This window comes from Cottoperca gobio, chromosome 10, assembly GCF_900634415.1.
Source record: "Cottoperca gobio chromosome 10, fCotGob3.1, whole genome shotgun sequence".
NCBI lineage: Eukaryota > Metazoa > Chordata > Actinopteri > Perciformes > Bovichtidae > Cottoperca > Cottoperca gobio.
Genome location: NC_041364.1, coordinates 6,091,998 through 6,109,968, shown reverse-complemented (window position 1 = coordinate 6,109,968; position 17,971 = coordinate 6,091,998). Strand labels below are relative to the sequence as shown.

The 17,971-nt window shown below is 39.8% G+C and overlaps 1 protein-coding gene and 1 pseudogene across 2 annotated transcripts; one reads left to right on the top strand and one right to left on the bottom strand.

Moving 5' to 3' along the window:
- Window positions 1-347: 347 nt before the first annotated feature.
- Window positions 348-2,734, bottom strand: LOC115014803 (uncharacterized). 2 transcript variants are annotated; one of them, XM_029441869.1, is made up of 6 exons: window positions 2,671-2,734; window positions 2,200-2,529; window positions 1,593-1,949; window positions 1,315-1,437; window positions 1,119-1,177; window positions 348-990 (listed from the first exon to the last, which is right to left on the bottom strand). In XM_029441869.1, exons 1-6 carry the CDS (start codon window positions 2,711-2,713, stop codon window positions 838-840), a joined length of 1,065 nt encoding a protein of 354 aa, XP_029297729.1. In that variant the 5' UTR covers window positions 2,714-2,734; the 3' UTR covers window positions 348-837. The 2 variants fall into 2 exon arrangements, with proteins under 2 accessions (XP_029297729.1, XP_029297730.1); XM_029441870.1 differs by having other exon boundaries at window positions 1,315-1,434.
- Window positions 2,735-13,708: 10,974 nt separating this feature from the next.
- Window positions 13,709-14,592, top strand: LOC115015004 (uncharacterized; annotated as a pseudogene).
- The last annotated feature ends 3,379 nt before the right edge of the window (window positions 14,593-17,971 follow it).

Here is a 17,971-nt window from a genome sequence, read left to right as displayed (position 1 = left end):
GAAATACACATTTTACACAATGCTGTCGGCCTGAGTTAATGTTGATGGTCGAATCGGTAACATATTGTGTATTTCAAAATATAATCCAATAAAATCCAATAAAATCCAATAAAATTCAATAAAATCTAATTTGCGAAAGGCTTCACCTCCGTCTGCCTCAGAATCTCAAAATGGTTAAAATTAATGGATTTGAAGTGTGGTAAGAGATCGGCATGTGCAAGCACAAGTAAGAAAAATAAATATGAAATGATTATTATGTATATTTTAGCCTCCTGGGTTATTGATTTAAAAGTATTGTATTTGTTTTTTCTGTGTTATCAACATAAAAAAACAACAACATATCAAGGTCACTTTCATATACTTTCATTTTAATTCCATAAAAATCTGCCTTCATAAAATCAGAGACAAAACAAAACTTTTGAAAAACCCTGAACATGGTGCACCGTAGCTTTGCATAGATACATATAGGAGAAGTTAACAGGCTTAAAACTACATTTCAGACAAAAGAGACGGATCGTAAACGACTCAACTTTGAATGAAAAAAATGCACAAAAATGTAACAAGAAATAATAGATATGAGACGCTGTAGAATATCACCTTAAAAATCCACTAAAACTATTCCACAGTGCGTCATGATACTCCATGCCCTTCTGTCATACAATGCAAACAGATTGAACAAAACATAATGTCAAAGTTAAACATTCAAAATGTTTAAAGTTATCCAAATAAAAGTTTTTTTTAGCAATATCAGAAGTGAAGCAGCATATTTACAACAGTGTGTCAGACAAAAATGATATTAGCTTTAATAAGCAAATCCAGTAGATTTTGATTATTTCACTAACGCCCTGACATCGGTGTAGATCGTCTCTCTCTCTGCCGCTTCTTCATTCCTTCTCTCTGCTCTTCCAGTTTTCCTCGTGTTGATGTTTGGTGCTCCAGGAGGAATGTCCATGTTGTTAGTTCACTGTAAATCACTCTGGATAAGAGCATCTGCAAAAAATAATGATTCCTCACCTCAAATATAATGTTTTAAGACAGCAGACCCAAATATTTACATATTTAGAAAGAAAAATGTGGCAATAACTTTTGCAGCGTCATCTTTTCTTTATAGACCATACCTGCTGACTTTGCTGATCACCGCTGGCTGGTGCAGCATTTGTTTGCGGAGCAACATCAGCTGTATTATAAAAAAAAACATAATTTTGAGATAAAATATGTCATAGGTTAATTTACACAAATCAGTTATGTAGATACTAGAAAGTTAGTTTTTGAAAAATACTGTTTATAGATTAATGTATGAGAAACTTATTTTACCGTTGCAACAATCACAAGTTTTCTTCTTGATGGTATACATATTGACGATTAGACTTATAGCCAAAGCAGCGCATAACAGAAACAGAACTGTGTTGGCCTTCTCCAAATCCCACATGTTGACTGCTAAAACAATATGAAAAGGATCAAATATGAAAGTTAACCAATACTTTGACATTATCACAATGCATGAGGAACACATATTTTGGGATTGCATCAGTTCCTACTAGATTACAAATGAATGATTATTAATGATTAATATGTAAGTGTTCTGCAGTTACCTTCAATTTCCAGTTCTGTACCATCTCCAAAAAATATCTCCCCGCATGTGGCCACAGCACAGTAATAAGTCCCGGCATCAGAGGAGCTGACGTTTCTAGAGAAGTTGTAGATACATTTCTGTGGAGCGTGAGCCTCAGGACTCTTCTCACATCCATCACCACTGTTTCCATGAGCGTAAATGACTTTAGGATGAGATTCATCTGATCCAGATCTGAACCAGAACACACTGTGTTGTCCTGCACACATCTTGGTCTCAGAGTCAGAGAGGACTGAACACTGCAGAGTCACTGAGTCTCCTGGACGGACTGGATCAGATGGAAGGTCTTGAATGATGGCAGTGATATCAGGTTCTGGTCCTGGGCAAATACAAATGCATGAATAAAGGATAATAAAATTCAGGAATGTAAACGTTTGTTTGCTGTAGTTTATTTCAGAAATCATATAATAGCAAAGGGACAGTGCAGATGAAAGACAAGAATACAATAAGTTGCTTAACATATTAAATTAAAGAGGCAAACACGTATTGTACACATATGTGTAATATATATAATAAATGTGAACCATCGGACAGTTATAACAATAACATCTAGTATAAAGTACATATACCTTTAATTCTCAGAAATGTTCCTTTCAAAAATGTCATATCAAGTAAGTCTACTTTTATACAGTAGTAAACTCCAGTATCGCTTGGCTCTGTTTTATTTATCTGCAGAAGAAATGTTTCAGGCCCTTGTTTTGTTGCAGTGCGAGGAGTCATGTGAACAACATTATATTCAAATTGATACGTTCCCTTGAAGGTTTCAGGAAAGTTTCCAGAAACAAGCCTAATCCAAAAGAAGTATTCTGTTTGCGAATTTTTCTGGCGGGGACATGTCAAAGTCACATCATCTCCAACACCAACAGTCTTTGTGTCAAAGATCGGATCGTGTGCGCATCCTGAAAAATATAAAGAAACACAGATGAGTGATTAAAGATACATTAAGAATAATATATGCCCTGCTAACTGTACATGATAATCACATGGCAATGTATTAAATACACATCTGGAGTAAATTTGACATTTCTACATATACTTACGCCCCGCTCTGAGCATCAGCAGTAAATAAAATATGATCATCATCTTCTTGTTAATCCACTTGTATCTGCAGTTAAATTAGATCGTATTAGAAGAGGATTCGGCTTAATGTACTCATATGAAGTGGGAGGGAACTATTTCAGAGCAAGCTGATTGGCCTCTCCTTATGTTAGTATTTGGCTGTGCCACCACAGTGGAAATAATATCAACCATCTTTCCAACCTAAACACATGAAACAACACCAACAGCACGCTTCTGTTTCATGGTGGGTTTCTGTAACTGACACGGAGAGTAAACACAACAGATGATTTGATTCGTTGTGAACTACATTCATCAAAAACAATCTTGTTTTCCTTTACCTTTTCACAATGTGTACATGGACTTTATTCATGTTGTGAGACATTGCCTCTTTCTAGTTTGAGCGTAAACACAATAGATGATTTGATCTTAATGTGAACAGTCAAATACAAACTAAAAAACAAAGAGACAATCTGACAAAATACATTTGTGTGTTCTACATCTTTAGTATTTGCTTGTGAATGTAGTCTGATTTCAAGAAATCCTGAAATAGATAATAAACAATGATAAAAGTCAGGATTAATATTTCAACATGCTACATCAGGGGTCGGGAACCTATGGCTCGCGAGCCATATATGGCTCTTTCGATGACGCGATATGGCTCGCAGACAATTTTGAGCTGACATTTTTTAACATGATTAACAAGTAATAAACAATTACACTGTGTCATTTTAAAGTAAAACATTTAGCAGCGGATTTGTTTTTAGTTCTCCCCTCTCCTTTCCTCCGCTCTGTCTCAGGCTGCACAGCGCACACACTTACACACGTGTGTGTGTGTATGTGTATAGGTGTGTGTGTGTGTGTGTGTGTGTGTGTGTGTGTATAGGTGTGTGTATAGGTGTGTGTTGTGTGTGTGTATAGGTGTGTGTGTGTGTGTGTGTATATGTGTGTGTATAGGTGTGTGTATAGGTGTGTGTGTGTGTATAGGTGTGTGTGTAGGTGTGGGTGTAGGGGTGTAGGGGGCAGAGCCCCGCCCGTCGCGAAACTGAGCAGAGGAGAAACTGCGCAAAGCAAGCAGTAGACGGGGGGGGGTCAAACTCATTCACAGAGGGCCAACATTAAAAACTGGGACTACGTCGAGGGCCAAACACGGTCCACATTTATTGAACAGGATACACATAAAGTGCAAAAAGATATGGAACATATTTAAGTCAACTGCAGACGGATTGCTGAGCAGTTCAGTTTTCATTTCTGAGATTCTTCCTCAAATGTCTTTCCCCGTGGTTGTGCCATGCATTGATTTAATTACCAAAACCGGCGGGCCAGTTATGACAGACATATGATATTTTCTCGCTGGTCGGATATAATTGCCTTGAGTTTGACACCCGTGCAGAAAACACAGAAACGTGCTCATATATGAGATAAATAACGTAAGCGTTTAGTTTATTTAATAAAAGAGCACCTGTTCAATGAAACACTCATACCTCTATTAGTACTCGGAGACGTGTTATATTAAAAAATGCACACGTAAAGTTGCATTCAAATTTATATGGCTCTCAAGGAAATACATAAAAAAAATGTTTGTCTTTTATGGCTCTCCCAGCCAAAAAGGTTCCCGACCCCTGTGCTACATGATTGGCACACAGCTTCCTCCCCAGGTATTGAACGTTGCATTTATGTTGAATGCTTTAGCAATGATTTCATTTGATCAAAACACACTGTTTCTGATCGGCTCACTCGTTCACTTTGAGTTTTGTTTACGCAAATGAGAAGTGCGCCTATAAATACAATTTATTATTATTATTATTATTATTATTATTATTATTATTATTATTATTATTATTATTATTATTATTATTATTATTATTATTATTATTATTATTATTATTCACAATACTGAACAAACTACATAGTCGGTAACAACAAATCTTTCAACTGAACTTGGACAAAAATGTTCAAAACAGAAAACTGATATATGAGTTCCACCTCGGGCTGAAAACATCGGCCTACTGCATCTGTAAACCTGTAAACGACTCTGACTTTTGTTTTAACACACACATCTCACAAACAGGTAGTAGCCAGGATTTCACCCAGATGTAGTGAACATTTTTACCAAATTTTCACTGCCTTTATACGATAATTAGGAGTTGGTTCATCGAGATAAGCAGTATGTGGTGCCAATTTACCAATTGGAAAACGATTATGCCATTGCAGAAGACTGTTAGTCGAATCTCAAACGGTGGTAAACAATGTACGTCATCTTTTATTTGCAAAATCTGTTTACATTGCCCTTGTTTCTGCTCATTTCGCTTTTTTATACCAACGTTTCCACCTTAGCTAAGCGTAGAAACTGTTTTGTGATATTTCAAGATTATTTCAAATGTTCAGCGTTTCCACTCATGTTGAAAATTGAAAATGTGCATAAAAACTGGTGGATGAAACGCACCTAATCATCAGATCCATTCTTGATATGAAAATATTAAATACCCTTGATCCAACTCACCACCAGATGGTGATCAGATGAAAGCTTCGCCCCTCTCTTCACCCGAGTGTTCAAAACATGCGGCCTCAGATTAGATGATACGATCACAAAATCGATCATTGACCTTTGGCCTATGGTGCTCTGGTACCACGTACACTTATGAGCATTCTTATGTTCGAACATGGTGTTCGTTATGGCCATTCCATGACAAGCACAGAAGTCCAACAACAAACAACCGTTCAGGTTTACAACAGGGAGGCTGTTCCTCCCAATCACGCCTCTCCAGCTGTCTCCATCCTTTCCCACATGCGCGTTAAAGTGTCCCAGCAGAACTACGGAGTCCCCTACCAGAGCTCCATAAAGGACTTCATTCAGGGTCTCCCAGAAGACCAAATATTCCGAACTGCTGTTAGGTGCATAGGCACAGACAACAATCAGAGTCCCCCCCCCATAACCCGTAGGCGTATTGATGCGACCCTCTCGTCCAACGGGGTGAACTCCAACGTAGCGGCGCTGAGCCAGAGACTTGTGAGTATCCCCACACCCGCCCGACACCTCACACCTTGGGCAACTCCAGAGAAGAATAGAGTCCAACCCCGATCCAGGATTACAGTTCCAGAACCAAGACTGTGCGTAGAGGTAAGCCCCACCAGATCCAACTGGTAACACTCCACCTCCCGAAAGAGGAAAGAGTTCCGGCTCCTTCCCCCACAGAGAGGTGATGTTCCACATCCCCAGAGCTAGCCTCTGCTGCCCGGGTCTGGTCCGTCGAGGTCCCTGACCGTCACTGCCACCCGTGTGACACCGCACCCGACCCCAGCGTTTTTTCCAAAGAGTGATGGGCCCAAAGGATGGATGAATGGGAGGCCCCACATAGCCTCTTCGGACTGTGCTGTGTTTTGTGGATCTGGAGAAGGCGTATGACCGAGTCCCCCGGGTGACACTGTGGAAAGTGCTGCGGGAGTATGGGGTCGGGGGTCCCTTCTGAGGGCCCTCCAATCCCTGTACACCCAAAGCGAGAGTTGTGTCCAGGTACTCAGCAGTAAGTCGGACTCGTTCCCAGTGGATGTTGGAATCCGCCAGGGCTGCGCTTTATCACCAATACTGTTTGTGATATTCATAGCCGGATATCGAGGCGTAGTTGTGGAGGAGAACGGTTGAAGTTTGGTGGCCTGAGGATCTCATTGCTGCTCTTTGCAGATGATGTGGTCCTGATGGCATCATCGATCTGTGACCTTCAGCAAGAACTGGATCAGATCACAACCGAATCTGAGGAAACCGCTGGATTGCCTACTCCGGGTAGGAAATGAGTCCTTACCCCAAGCGAATGAGTTCAAGTACCTCAGGGTCTTGTTCGCGAGTGAGGGGACGATGGAGTGAAATTGGCCAGAGAATCGGTGCAGCGGGGGCGGTATTGCATTCACTTTACGACACCGTTGTGACGAAAAGAGAGCTGAGCCAAAAGGTAAGGCTCTGGATCAACCGGAAGATCTTCGTTCCTACCCTCACCTAAGGTCATGAAGGATGGGTCATGACCGAAAGAACGAGATCGCGGATCCATACATCCGGATGGATGGCGTTTGATTGGTGTATATTTTAAAATGTATTTGTTACAGAAAGATGAAGGATCCATCTATAGGTGAATATAAATGGAGCCAACCAATACATACTTTCCAATGATGACCCTGTAGAAGCAGACAGAGAGGGGGAGGGCTGTTACGCAATAATACCTCTATACCTCGTGGAGAGAAAGGCAGGAACAGAAACTTAAACTTTGTTTAATTAAAAGCTTTCTACAGTGGATAACCTCACAATAACAGGAACACCTGTTGCAGTCAAAGTCTGGCATCAAAAGTATAACCAAAAACAAGAGTGGGTTTCTAGCACAAGGTTTCTAGAGAATGAAAACAGAAAAACTGCCATAACATTCAGCAGACTGCTGAGGTGTGGTTTGTGGCCTCATAAGGGTCAACATTATTGACCACAAGCCGAAACACAAAGGTTTGACAATGAAGTTTTTACAGAACTAATGTTCCATTTGCTGCCTTCTTGCTTTCAGCCACTGATCCCCATATGTTTTTTGTCTGCAGTTGGGTTTTGCTACTTTTTTCCATTGTGATGCTATCTGACTGAATGTTAAGATATTGTATCTTAATGAGACCTTTTTGGTTAAATAAAGTTTAAAAATAAATTCAAATCAATGATTTCCCGACACAATGCTGTGTCCAGCCCCTGCACACATACTGTTATACACATAACAGTTAAATATACTATGTAGGAAAAAGTAATAACTGTAAAATGTAATTTTAAACAAAAGCCCTGCAGTGCATACGTTCATGTACTTTGATACTGCTTTGTACCATCTGCCTTTTCTTTGTGTGCACAGCAATGCTTGCATCTGACACACAGACAGAAGCAGATAGACATGCATTCACCGTCACCTCTGACAAACAAATGATGCATGGAAACTTGAGCATTGTTGTGGTTGGGCTTCAAACTAAGATGCCAAAAAAAAGGGGCTTTTTTACTCTCACTCTCTATTCTGGCCTAAGGAAGCTGGGCGTGCACTGCTGATTTAAAAATATGTTTTTTATGACACTGTTCTGTGGTTTGGTGCTTTTCATTGGTAGTTGCTTTCAAATGTGGGAGGTGCTTAACATTTTCTGGTCCTCCCTCTTTTCTGGACTGCAGTTTGGCAGATAATCGACAAAAAGGTTTGACAGCCTCACTAAAGTCTGCTCCAATGTGCATCACTTGGCGCATTAATCGACTGGCAGCCTGTCCACATATATGATAAATACATCTTTACGTTTGAACTAAAGTGTATCTGTGATATATTGCAGATGCATATAGTTGTAGATGGTTGCCTTTTTAAAAACGCACAACTGACATTATTTGTACTTTGACTCATTTCCTTTCTTGCAACTTTACCCTCACTGAAAGTCCTTTTGAAGCCCATAGTCAGGTCTGTTCTGAGTAAACAGCCTTGATGTTTGGTCAAGGGAGGAAAAAATGGCCCACCGCAGCCTGTCAGTCAGTGAACCTGTTGCTTGTGGCTTTGCTTGTTCTCATGATAGACATGCAATGGCTTATACAAAGTGCTGTGAGGCCAGAAAGATGGAGGGCGTTATTAGATTTAATAGTCCTCTGACATTTTTTCATATTGTTTAACATGTTTTTTGTACAACGTTTGAGACCGCCAGTCAGATCGTACTGCAGGATGATTAGTCTTAAAGTGACTAATAAATTTGAGGTAACAGTTTAAAAACAATCTTTTCAGTGTAGAACCAAAGTGGAAAATATGTCCTTGCACTTCCAGTTGGAGGAGTTGCAAGAGACATATTTTTAAAAAGAATGATCAAAATGAAAGCAGCTCCAAACACACTGAATCGTACATTTCCTATAATGCCACTAAAAAATGTCTTTCATTAGAGCTTCCCTGATTTAATATGCCTCGGTCTTTTCAACTGAATCTCTATAGGTTGAAAATCGGGGCTCCTGTTATAAATGTGTTGGACTGATGGATTTAATTGACACACTGCAGAAAGGTCCAATATGAATGTATTTCCAAAGGAGACCAGGCTTAATTACTGCCACTCATTTTATAAATGTGTAAACGGATACATTTAAGGATGCCAGGAAAAATTGATAACAAGTGAATGTGAGATCCTGCACCTTGGTGTTAATGCATGACTTAGATTTGATTCACAGTATGTAACAAACTGTTTTCATTCAAAATGTTTTCAGTTTGTCTGGATTTTGTGAATGGGATGCTGTGCAAGGAAGAGCTCCAAGTGTGGAATGCTTTACAATCCAGAGCTGCTGCCGATCCACACTTTCTTTTGTTTCCCCTGACCGTCTTTCTGCGTTAAATGGCTCCTCTGCGTTAGATATGATCAACACATCTAACAGAAGATTTTGAGTATAAAGACATTTCATGTAATGTATCTGTAAATATATAGACCTATGTTTTTAGGCCTAATAGAAAATCCTACAACATTGTTCTTACCACTTATTTAAACAGGAATTTAATTGTCTTGTTTATTTGCGTACACATAGAAAAGATATATCCATCCATTTGCCACAGTGATAAAGACAGAGCAGCCATCTTAAATATTGTGTCAGCCAGCCAATTTTCATTGATGACCCGCCCCCCTCTGCCTGTCAGTCACTTCAGCAGGAAGAGCACAGCGTGCAGAGTTGGGCCGTTACAACGTCCATCTTCTATACTTCACTTCTCTTCACAGGGCTGGTGAGAGGAAGCAGCAGAGCGACACTCACAGTATCAGAGGAACACTTTCATCTGGAGGCGATTTACAGTTTCTGACTTGCATATTTGTATCTGAGGGAGGGAATCCATAAGAGAAAACTACAAATATTGCTAACAAAAAACAATCCTGTGCCACCATACTGTATGTGCAGTGGTTGACCCTCACTATAGGGACACCTGACAAGATAATGCAGTCCACTACAACATCACAAACTCTGAGTGGGGGTTTCCTGACAACTCAAAAGGTGTCGGCAGACTGAAAATAGAGAGATAGACAACTTATCTATCTTTAGGGCCAAAACTTCCATAACATTTGTTAGACCTGCACATTGTGGTTTGTGGCCTTCTTCAGGGTCAACATATTGTTGACAACAAGCCAAAACAGACAAAGATAAAAACGTATTCGCAGTCACCCCTGACAACCAGATGATGCATGGAAACTTAAGCGTTGTTGTGGTTGGGCTTTCAAACTAAGGTATAAATACAAAGCGGCTTTTCTACCTTTCTCACTCTCTGTTTTAGAGTCAGGAAGCTGGGCTTGCAGGGCTGATTTGCCTTTTTAAATTTTTTTAAAGGAAAATAGAATAACACTTTATTATTGTTAGATTATTGTTCTTATCACAAGAACTTACAGGAGTAATTAAAAGCTACAGTCACGCCATGTGACGACCCTTTTTCATTGCAGCTTTCTGCGGTTTGGCTTCCTTGTTAGTTGCAGTCAGAGAGGGGAGGTGCTAATCAGTCACTGCTCCCACCCCGGTCTTATTGTCAAAGCAGGAGTTCAAAAAGTGATCTGAATGAACTTTGCCTGATTATGGACCAAAAGGTTTGACAGCCTTGCTAAAGACACTCAGTGCAGTGATCAACTGACAGCTTATATTTTAAGATTGAATATGGCTGTAGATGCCTTTTGTTGCATAAAACCCATAAAACATGGACATTATTTTTTACTTTACACATTAAGTGTAACAATAATTCAGCTTGCTGAAGCCTCTCGTGAGCTCTTTCCTCACTACATATCCTGTTGAAGCCCCATCAGGTCTGTTCTGAGTAAACACCCTTGATTGTTGGTCAAAGGGTGGATAAATGGCCCACCGCAGCTGATGGCTGTCAGTGTAGCTGTTGCATGTGGCTTTGCTTCTTGTTTGCACGACAGATTGTGTCTACAACATAAACTACTCCCCTTGTATTATTGTCAGCCATACTCCTGTCAACAGATACACAGCTTCATTATCAAAACCACCGACTACTAGTCTCTCTCTCTTTCTAAGTGTCTCAAAGTGCACATGGCAAAAATGAAAGATAAGATGCATGATATATGAAATGTATGATACTACCTCTTTATCTATGGAATGTATGATACTACCTCTTTCTGAAAGGACATTTAGACCTGTTAAACACAGGTGTAACTATAAAATTGTTGATTGCATTAATATCTGTTTTGGCCTCTTCCTTAATGTTACTGGGTTCACTTGTGCTTTTCCTGCTATGACGAGTCAAAATGTCTGTTTTGTGAAAAAGGTTTTATAAACCTGATGCATTTGGGAACGATAAAGATTCCAAAACGCTCAAGACTGCTTGCAGGGCTATAAAGTTTTAAGTTAACAAGATTTATTTAGAAAGCAAAACGACACACGTAAAATACAGGATGTCCTGTCGGGGGTAAAATTAATAAAAATTGTGATGCTAATCCATTTAAGACACATTCAAATCCAAAATATGAAGAAGATAATCATGCTCTCAAGGTCACTAACAATAAAGCAGGAGAGACTTTTTTGTGTAAAAACTCAATAAAACTCAATAAAATCATCTTTATGAATCTCCTAAATACTGTTACGAGTTGATAATCTGACAATGCTCTACCTTAGAGACAGCCCTGTTTCTTCCACTCATATGTTTACCTGTGAGTTCTTCACATCTCTGTGTGGTTTTGGTCACATTTCTTTTCACCTCTCCTCTGCAACTGTTAATAAAACCTGCAGGCTTCCACCTACGCTGCAGCTAATGTAATGTTAATAATAATAATATATTTTATTTATAAGCGCACTTTTCATTTGCGCAAAGTGCTACAGAGTAAAAACGATGAGCAAAATATACATTTAAAAAATAAAATAAAAACATTTGATAGACAAGACAACACCTGGCCTGTTTTAAAAGCATCCACAGTCTGCGGCGTCCTTAGATGTTCAGGGAGAGCATTCCATAGTCGCGATCTCCCATGGTTTTGAGCTTGAGTGAGACCGGGAGCCAGTGCAGTGATTTGAGGATGGGTGTGATGTGTTCGTACTTTCGCACTCTCATCAGGATCCTAGCAGCGCTGTTCTGGATGTATTGCAGCTTCTGGATGTTTTTGCTAAGAATCCCCATGAGAAGTGCGTTGCAGTAGTCAAGTCTGGAAGAGATAAATGCATGGACAAGCTTTTCAGCATCTGACAGAAAGAGTGTGGGGCGGAGTTTGGCAATATTTTTGAGGTGGTAGAAGGAGTTCTTGCATGTTTGTCTGATGTGGGCCTCAAAGGTCAGGTGAGGATCCATTTTAACACCCAGATTGGTGACTGTTGATGAGAGTGGAATGTTCTGACCGGAGAAGGTGATGCAGGTTATGGAGGAGGACTGGACCTGATGTGGGGTGACAACTAGAAGGGCTTCGGTTTTAGTGCTGTTTAATTGGAGGAAATTGTGCTTCATCCACGTCTCTATCTCCTCCAGGCAAGTGGTTAATGAAGATGATGGCAGAGGTGCAGAGGGGGTTCGGTTGGTTCTGATGTAGAGTTGTGTGTCATCAGCATAGCAATGGAACGTGTAATAGCAATTTAAATGTCTACTGTTTTAATTATATAAGTTTCCTATGTTAAACAAGCCAACTGCCATTTGATGCTAACATAGAAGTGCCGGTCATGTTAATACAAGACAGACGCATCCTGATTAGACTGATACTGAACTAACAAAAGACAGGACCCACCCAAAATGTTTTAGCATCCTGATCAAAACAAAAGACAGGACACACCCAAATCTTGATCAAACTGTTTAACATACTGAGACAGAATATTGAATGTATCACCCAATACTCTGTTTACATAACTATTACTTTACAAGCATCAAAGGGCAGTTTGGCCCGGCCCCCTGTGTTTCTTTCCTCACCTCGCCTCCAAACCAAATTGTATAAAATGCCTATGTGTCTTCTTCCAACCTGTGCCCTTCCATAGACTACGCTGTATTCTGTGAAACTGGTGCCATTTTGTGGCCACAAATAAATGCACAAAGACAACTCTGTCTCTATCACCATGTATTTGATTTTATATACATCTCTCCAGAGTAAAGCAGGAAAACTTCCACAACAAACGATATTCCATGCCGGTTGATGACACGACCAAGGGGGGACATGTAGATGGTGAAAAGAGTGGGGCCTAGGACAGATCCTTGAGAGACACCACAGGTGACAGAGTTTGTGATTTTGACACTCCCAAGGTGACATGCTCAGTCCTCCCAGTGAGATATGAGGTGAACCAGTTTAGGGCCGAGTGAGAGAGTCCATATGTGGAGTGAAGACGGTTGACGAGGATGTCATGATCAACGGTATCAAATGCTGCTGCAGTTAGATCAAGGAGGATGAGGAGAGATGGAGATCCGGCGTCAGCTGTCATCAGCAGATCGTTGGTGACCCTAAGTTTCTGTACTGTGGCCAGGGCGAAAACCAGACTGGAATTTTTCAAAGAGGTTATTGAAGTTGAGATGGTCCTGAATCTGAGTGGCAACTACTTTATTTTTTTTGTTGTGAATTAAAACAGCTAGCTTACACCGAAAGTAGAACATACAGCTTTCAACAATGTCAATAATATCTCGTTTGCATGTATTATGCCGTTAGCCAGCAAGCTATCCACCAATACATCAAGTGTGTGAAGCCTACAGAGTCGCTGTGAGAACAAGCCTTCAGCCATTCAGCTGTTGTTGGTCAGTAAATAGCTTCAGCGTGTGAACCAAACTGCTCATTAAGCTTTGAGGGTTTTTTCTACTTCTATTTAAAACGCACCATTTAGAATTGTCTTATAAAAAACATTTACAAGAAAGAACATGCAGATTTACTATCAAATGAAAATGGATTACAGGTTTGCTAAATGTTGGGGGAAGGTCACTTTCTACATTTTAGCTAATCACTATGATTTGTACTTTGTAAACCTTGATCACCTCGCCCCTAAACCTTCATTTGGGTGGGACGACATCAGTAGGGCAAGACTGTACCACAATGGCTGCTTTGATTCTACATAGTACAATGTGTAAGTGCAATTCTTCAAAGCTAGTGTGAGAAAGACAAGCTCATGTCTTGAACTTAATCTAAAGACTTTTTTCTGTTTTAACTCTGTTACTGTTTGTCTCTTATCTTCAGCTCTGATTCAAACTGCAGAGGTTCCTCACCTGATCTCTTTGACTGCGGTTGAAGTTGGTGGAAATGTTACTTACTTCAATGTCCAGTTCCTAAGAAGGAAGGACAATTATTTTACTGGTACAAGCAGTCTCTTGGACATTTGGCCCAACCGGTCTTCACAGTAATTTTTGGCAAAATAACACTTGGTGAAGAATTTCAAGGCTCACGGTTCACAGCAGAGAAAGTGGATACTCAGTATTTATTTACCATCGGAAACGTCAGCAAAGAGGACGAAGCAACATACTTCTGTCAGAATGGTGCAACGTATTCACAGACCTTTGTCAATGGCATCTTCTTGGCTGTAAAGGGTAAAATATTTTTTATACTTTCAGTGTTTGTGTCATACAAATAATTTAGATCATTAATTCCTTTAGATGTCTTTTCGCCTGAATGACGCAGATCGTAATCAGCGTGAAACAGTCCGGAGACGCAGTCGGTCCGGCCAGGCGACTCAGTGACTCTCCAGTGTTCACTTCATTCCACTGACGCATGAAAACGCATTTCAGTGTCCAGGTGAACAAGATGTGTACTGGTTCAGATCTGGATCAGGAAGATCACATCCAAGCTTCATTTACACTCACACTGACAAACAAAAGGAAAGAAGTTGTGTCTATAGTCTGTCCACAACTATACAGAACTCATCTGATACTGGGACTTACTACTGTGCTGTGGTCACATGTGGACAGATCCTGTGTAGTGAAGGAACTAAAGTGGAGAAAAGTATGTTTTAAAGTCTTATTTAAATCATAATTATATGTAAATCTAAAACAATATAACGTTTATTTGTCTGTTAGCTTCTTTTAAACTTTAGGAAGGTGACCAAGAGTTTATAAAAACATGAAGCATTAGCACACTTATTAAAAACTCATTCGATCATAATAGCTACTTTATCTAGACCTATGAGCCTTATTCCATGTTACACTTTGAAATCACATTTATTATTTTCTGTGAAGTTTTCAGCTCAAACTAAAGAAGGGCATACTTTTACATGAATCTTATGTTGATCATTGACTTACCAAACGTTTGTTGACGCAGTAAAACTTTGCAGTTTTCTTAACACCACAAAATGACTCCCAAGAGTCCATTATTATATAATTCTTAATGTCTCTTGGAAAATGTTTGTGATTCAGGATCCCAACTGGACCCAGTTGTCCTTGTGCATGGAGTACTGTTGGCCTGCTGTGTGACTGTGATTGCCGTCCTTATTTTCTATATAAATCGAAGGAAATTCAGGGAAAATTGCAAAGGTAGGTTCAACTCATTATACTGTCATTTCAGTTACGCTTTGTGAGTACGTACCATAAAGATCTGAATGTTTGACATGACTTTGCTGTAATAACAAAATATGATGATTAGATGGTTGGAAGTTTCCAAAGCAGTTTATATTATTATTATATTTATATTATACTTATTATGGAATGATGGAAAATGCATTAATATGTCTCCTTTGGTCAACATACTGTACATTTGTGTTTCTATTCAACAAATATGATGCTGGAAATATCAAATATCTTTACCGTGTAAAGCTACCACTGCAGCAGACTAAATACTCTAGAGATGTTTTGTTTTCTAGTAATAGTGTTACATTATTGTAAACATAAGGTCACTATACTGAATGTTTTGAATATAAAAAAAATATTAATGTATTGCAGCAGGAAGTATTGGCAGCACCTTGGCCAAAAAATAATAATAAAATAATAATATATATATAATAACAATAATATATATATATATATATATATATATATATATATATATATATATATAACATATATATAAATATAATACTATATATATATCTGTAGATAGTACTTAAATTGGTTTGGCTTATTTTAAGCTATTGTACTGCACTTAAAATGATTTTACCTATTTGAAGCTAATGTACGAAGTTGCATTCTCATGATTATTTGCATTTATCGTAAGTTGTTTTGGACAAAAGCGTCAGCGAAAGGAAATGTAATGTGTTGAACATTTAATAACAGAAGTCTTATGTCTATAGAAACTGTCATCCAGTTGCCTTTGAGCAAAGTACTTCACCCCGGACTGCTGAAAGCTCTCGTGGAGTTAATCAGCATTTCATTATAAGACTGAAGCTGTATTCAGCACATTACAGGAGTGAATGTGGTTAACTGTAAAACCAAAAAAAACTGAACATGTTATTAAAGTCTGTTTGTTCATCCCTGTCCTCTAATAAGAAGATGACACTGATGTGTGTGTACATGCATTGTGAATGCTTTGCTTGATCAAACAGGAGCAGTGAGTGCTTCCCATCATCCTGGACACGACAAGTCAACTGTGGCTCAATCAGATAATATGGTAAATATGTGGTGGTGTGTTGTCTTCTTAGTTGTGGGCGTGCGTATTCTGCTACCCTTAGCCTTTTTATCAGATCCTCACATGACCCATATATCATAATCAAAACATACAACAATAAAATAAACTAACTGTTGAGTAGCTAGAACATAATGTCTGTTATTATATGACAAAGGGGGATACAGTTAGGGCAGCGGTAGAATTAGCTTGGGAACCTGAGGGTCGCCGATTCTTGTCACTGGACGGACCAAGTATGGAGTGTGGACCGGTACTTTGAGAGGCACCGGTCCACCTCCTGGGAACTGCCAAGGTGTCCTTGAGCAAGGCACAGGACCCCCACACTGCTCCCTGCTGATAATATAAAAGCTGCCCACTGCTGCTAATGGGATGCAGAGTCTAAATTTCACTGTGTGCTGTGTACATGTGCGTAACCATTAAAAGAGGATTACATTTCCATTTCCATTAGGTATAAAAGTATAAATATAATACTGTTGACTGATGAATGACAAGAAATAAAGTATGTCATCACTGTAAAGCAACCTTTACTCTAGTGACTGTGGCTGTTTTACACACAGCATTTATGTCTGAAAGAAAAGCTGCCTGGAGCCCTTTATAATATGAGGTTCAGCTTTCCTCTTACTGTTGTATTGATTCATTTAGTTTCCTCTAGGAACTTTGTTCTCTGTATAATATTTGCTCACAATGATCATGATAATAACAGTGTTTGTTGAAGTTGTGGGGAAACATAAAACCCAGCCTCTCTTTTGACCGGTGCGCTGACTTGATGTGAGGAAAACAATACCCTCTCTTTGTTTTACCACTAAAGCAGCTCAGTGCTAGTTATTAAAGGGACTGATTTTAAATCATTTTCAGCCACTTTATATCCTTTTATACACAAATTGTGGGAGGTCAGAAGAAACATTGTTGTTACAGTGTGTGTGCAAGGCCCTGATCATACACATGCACACACAGCCACAGTACAACACACATCTGTTCACAAGCAGCATGAAAGTCAATTTATTAAGAGCAAAATAATCAGTTACATGTGTTACATAGTCCAGCTTGGATGCAACATCCTTTTTTTGATGGATATGGCAAACCCACATATCCTGAGGCAATGATGCGTAAATAGTTTATTAATTTCAATTTGAGCTTTTCAAGTTGTCAATTCTGAGGGCCATCCAATCCCTGTACGCCGAAAGCGAGAGTTGTGTCCGGATACTTGGCAGTAAGTCGGACTCGTTCCCAGTGGATGTTGGCCTCCGCCAGGGCTGCGCTTTATCACCAATCCTGTTTGTGATTTTCATGGACAGGATATCGAGGCGTAGTCGTGGAGGAGAGGGGTTGCAGTTCGGTGGACTGAAGATCTCATCGCTGCTCTTTGCAGATGATGTGGTCCTTATGGCATCATCGGTCTGTGACCTTCAACAGTCACTGGATCGGTTCGCAGCCGAGTGTGAAGCGGTTGGGATGAGGATCAGCACCTCAAAATCTGAGGCCATGGCTACTCCGAGTTGGGACCTCTGGGTCTTGTTTGCGAGTGAGGGGACGATGGAGCGAAAGATTGGCCGGAGAATTGGAGCAGCGGGGGCGGTACTGCATTCACTTTACCGCAACGTTGTGACGAAAAGAGAGCTGAGCCAGAAGGCAAAGCTCTCAAACTACCGGTCGATCTTCGTTCCTACCCTCACCTATGGTCATGAAGGCTGGGTCATGACCGAAAGAACGAGATCACGGGTACAAGCGGCCGAAATGGGTTTTCTCAGATGGGTGGCTGGGGTCTCCCTTAGAGATAGG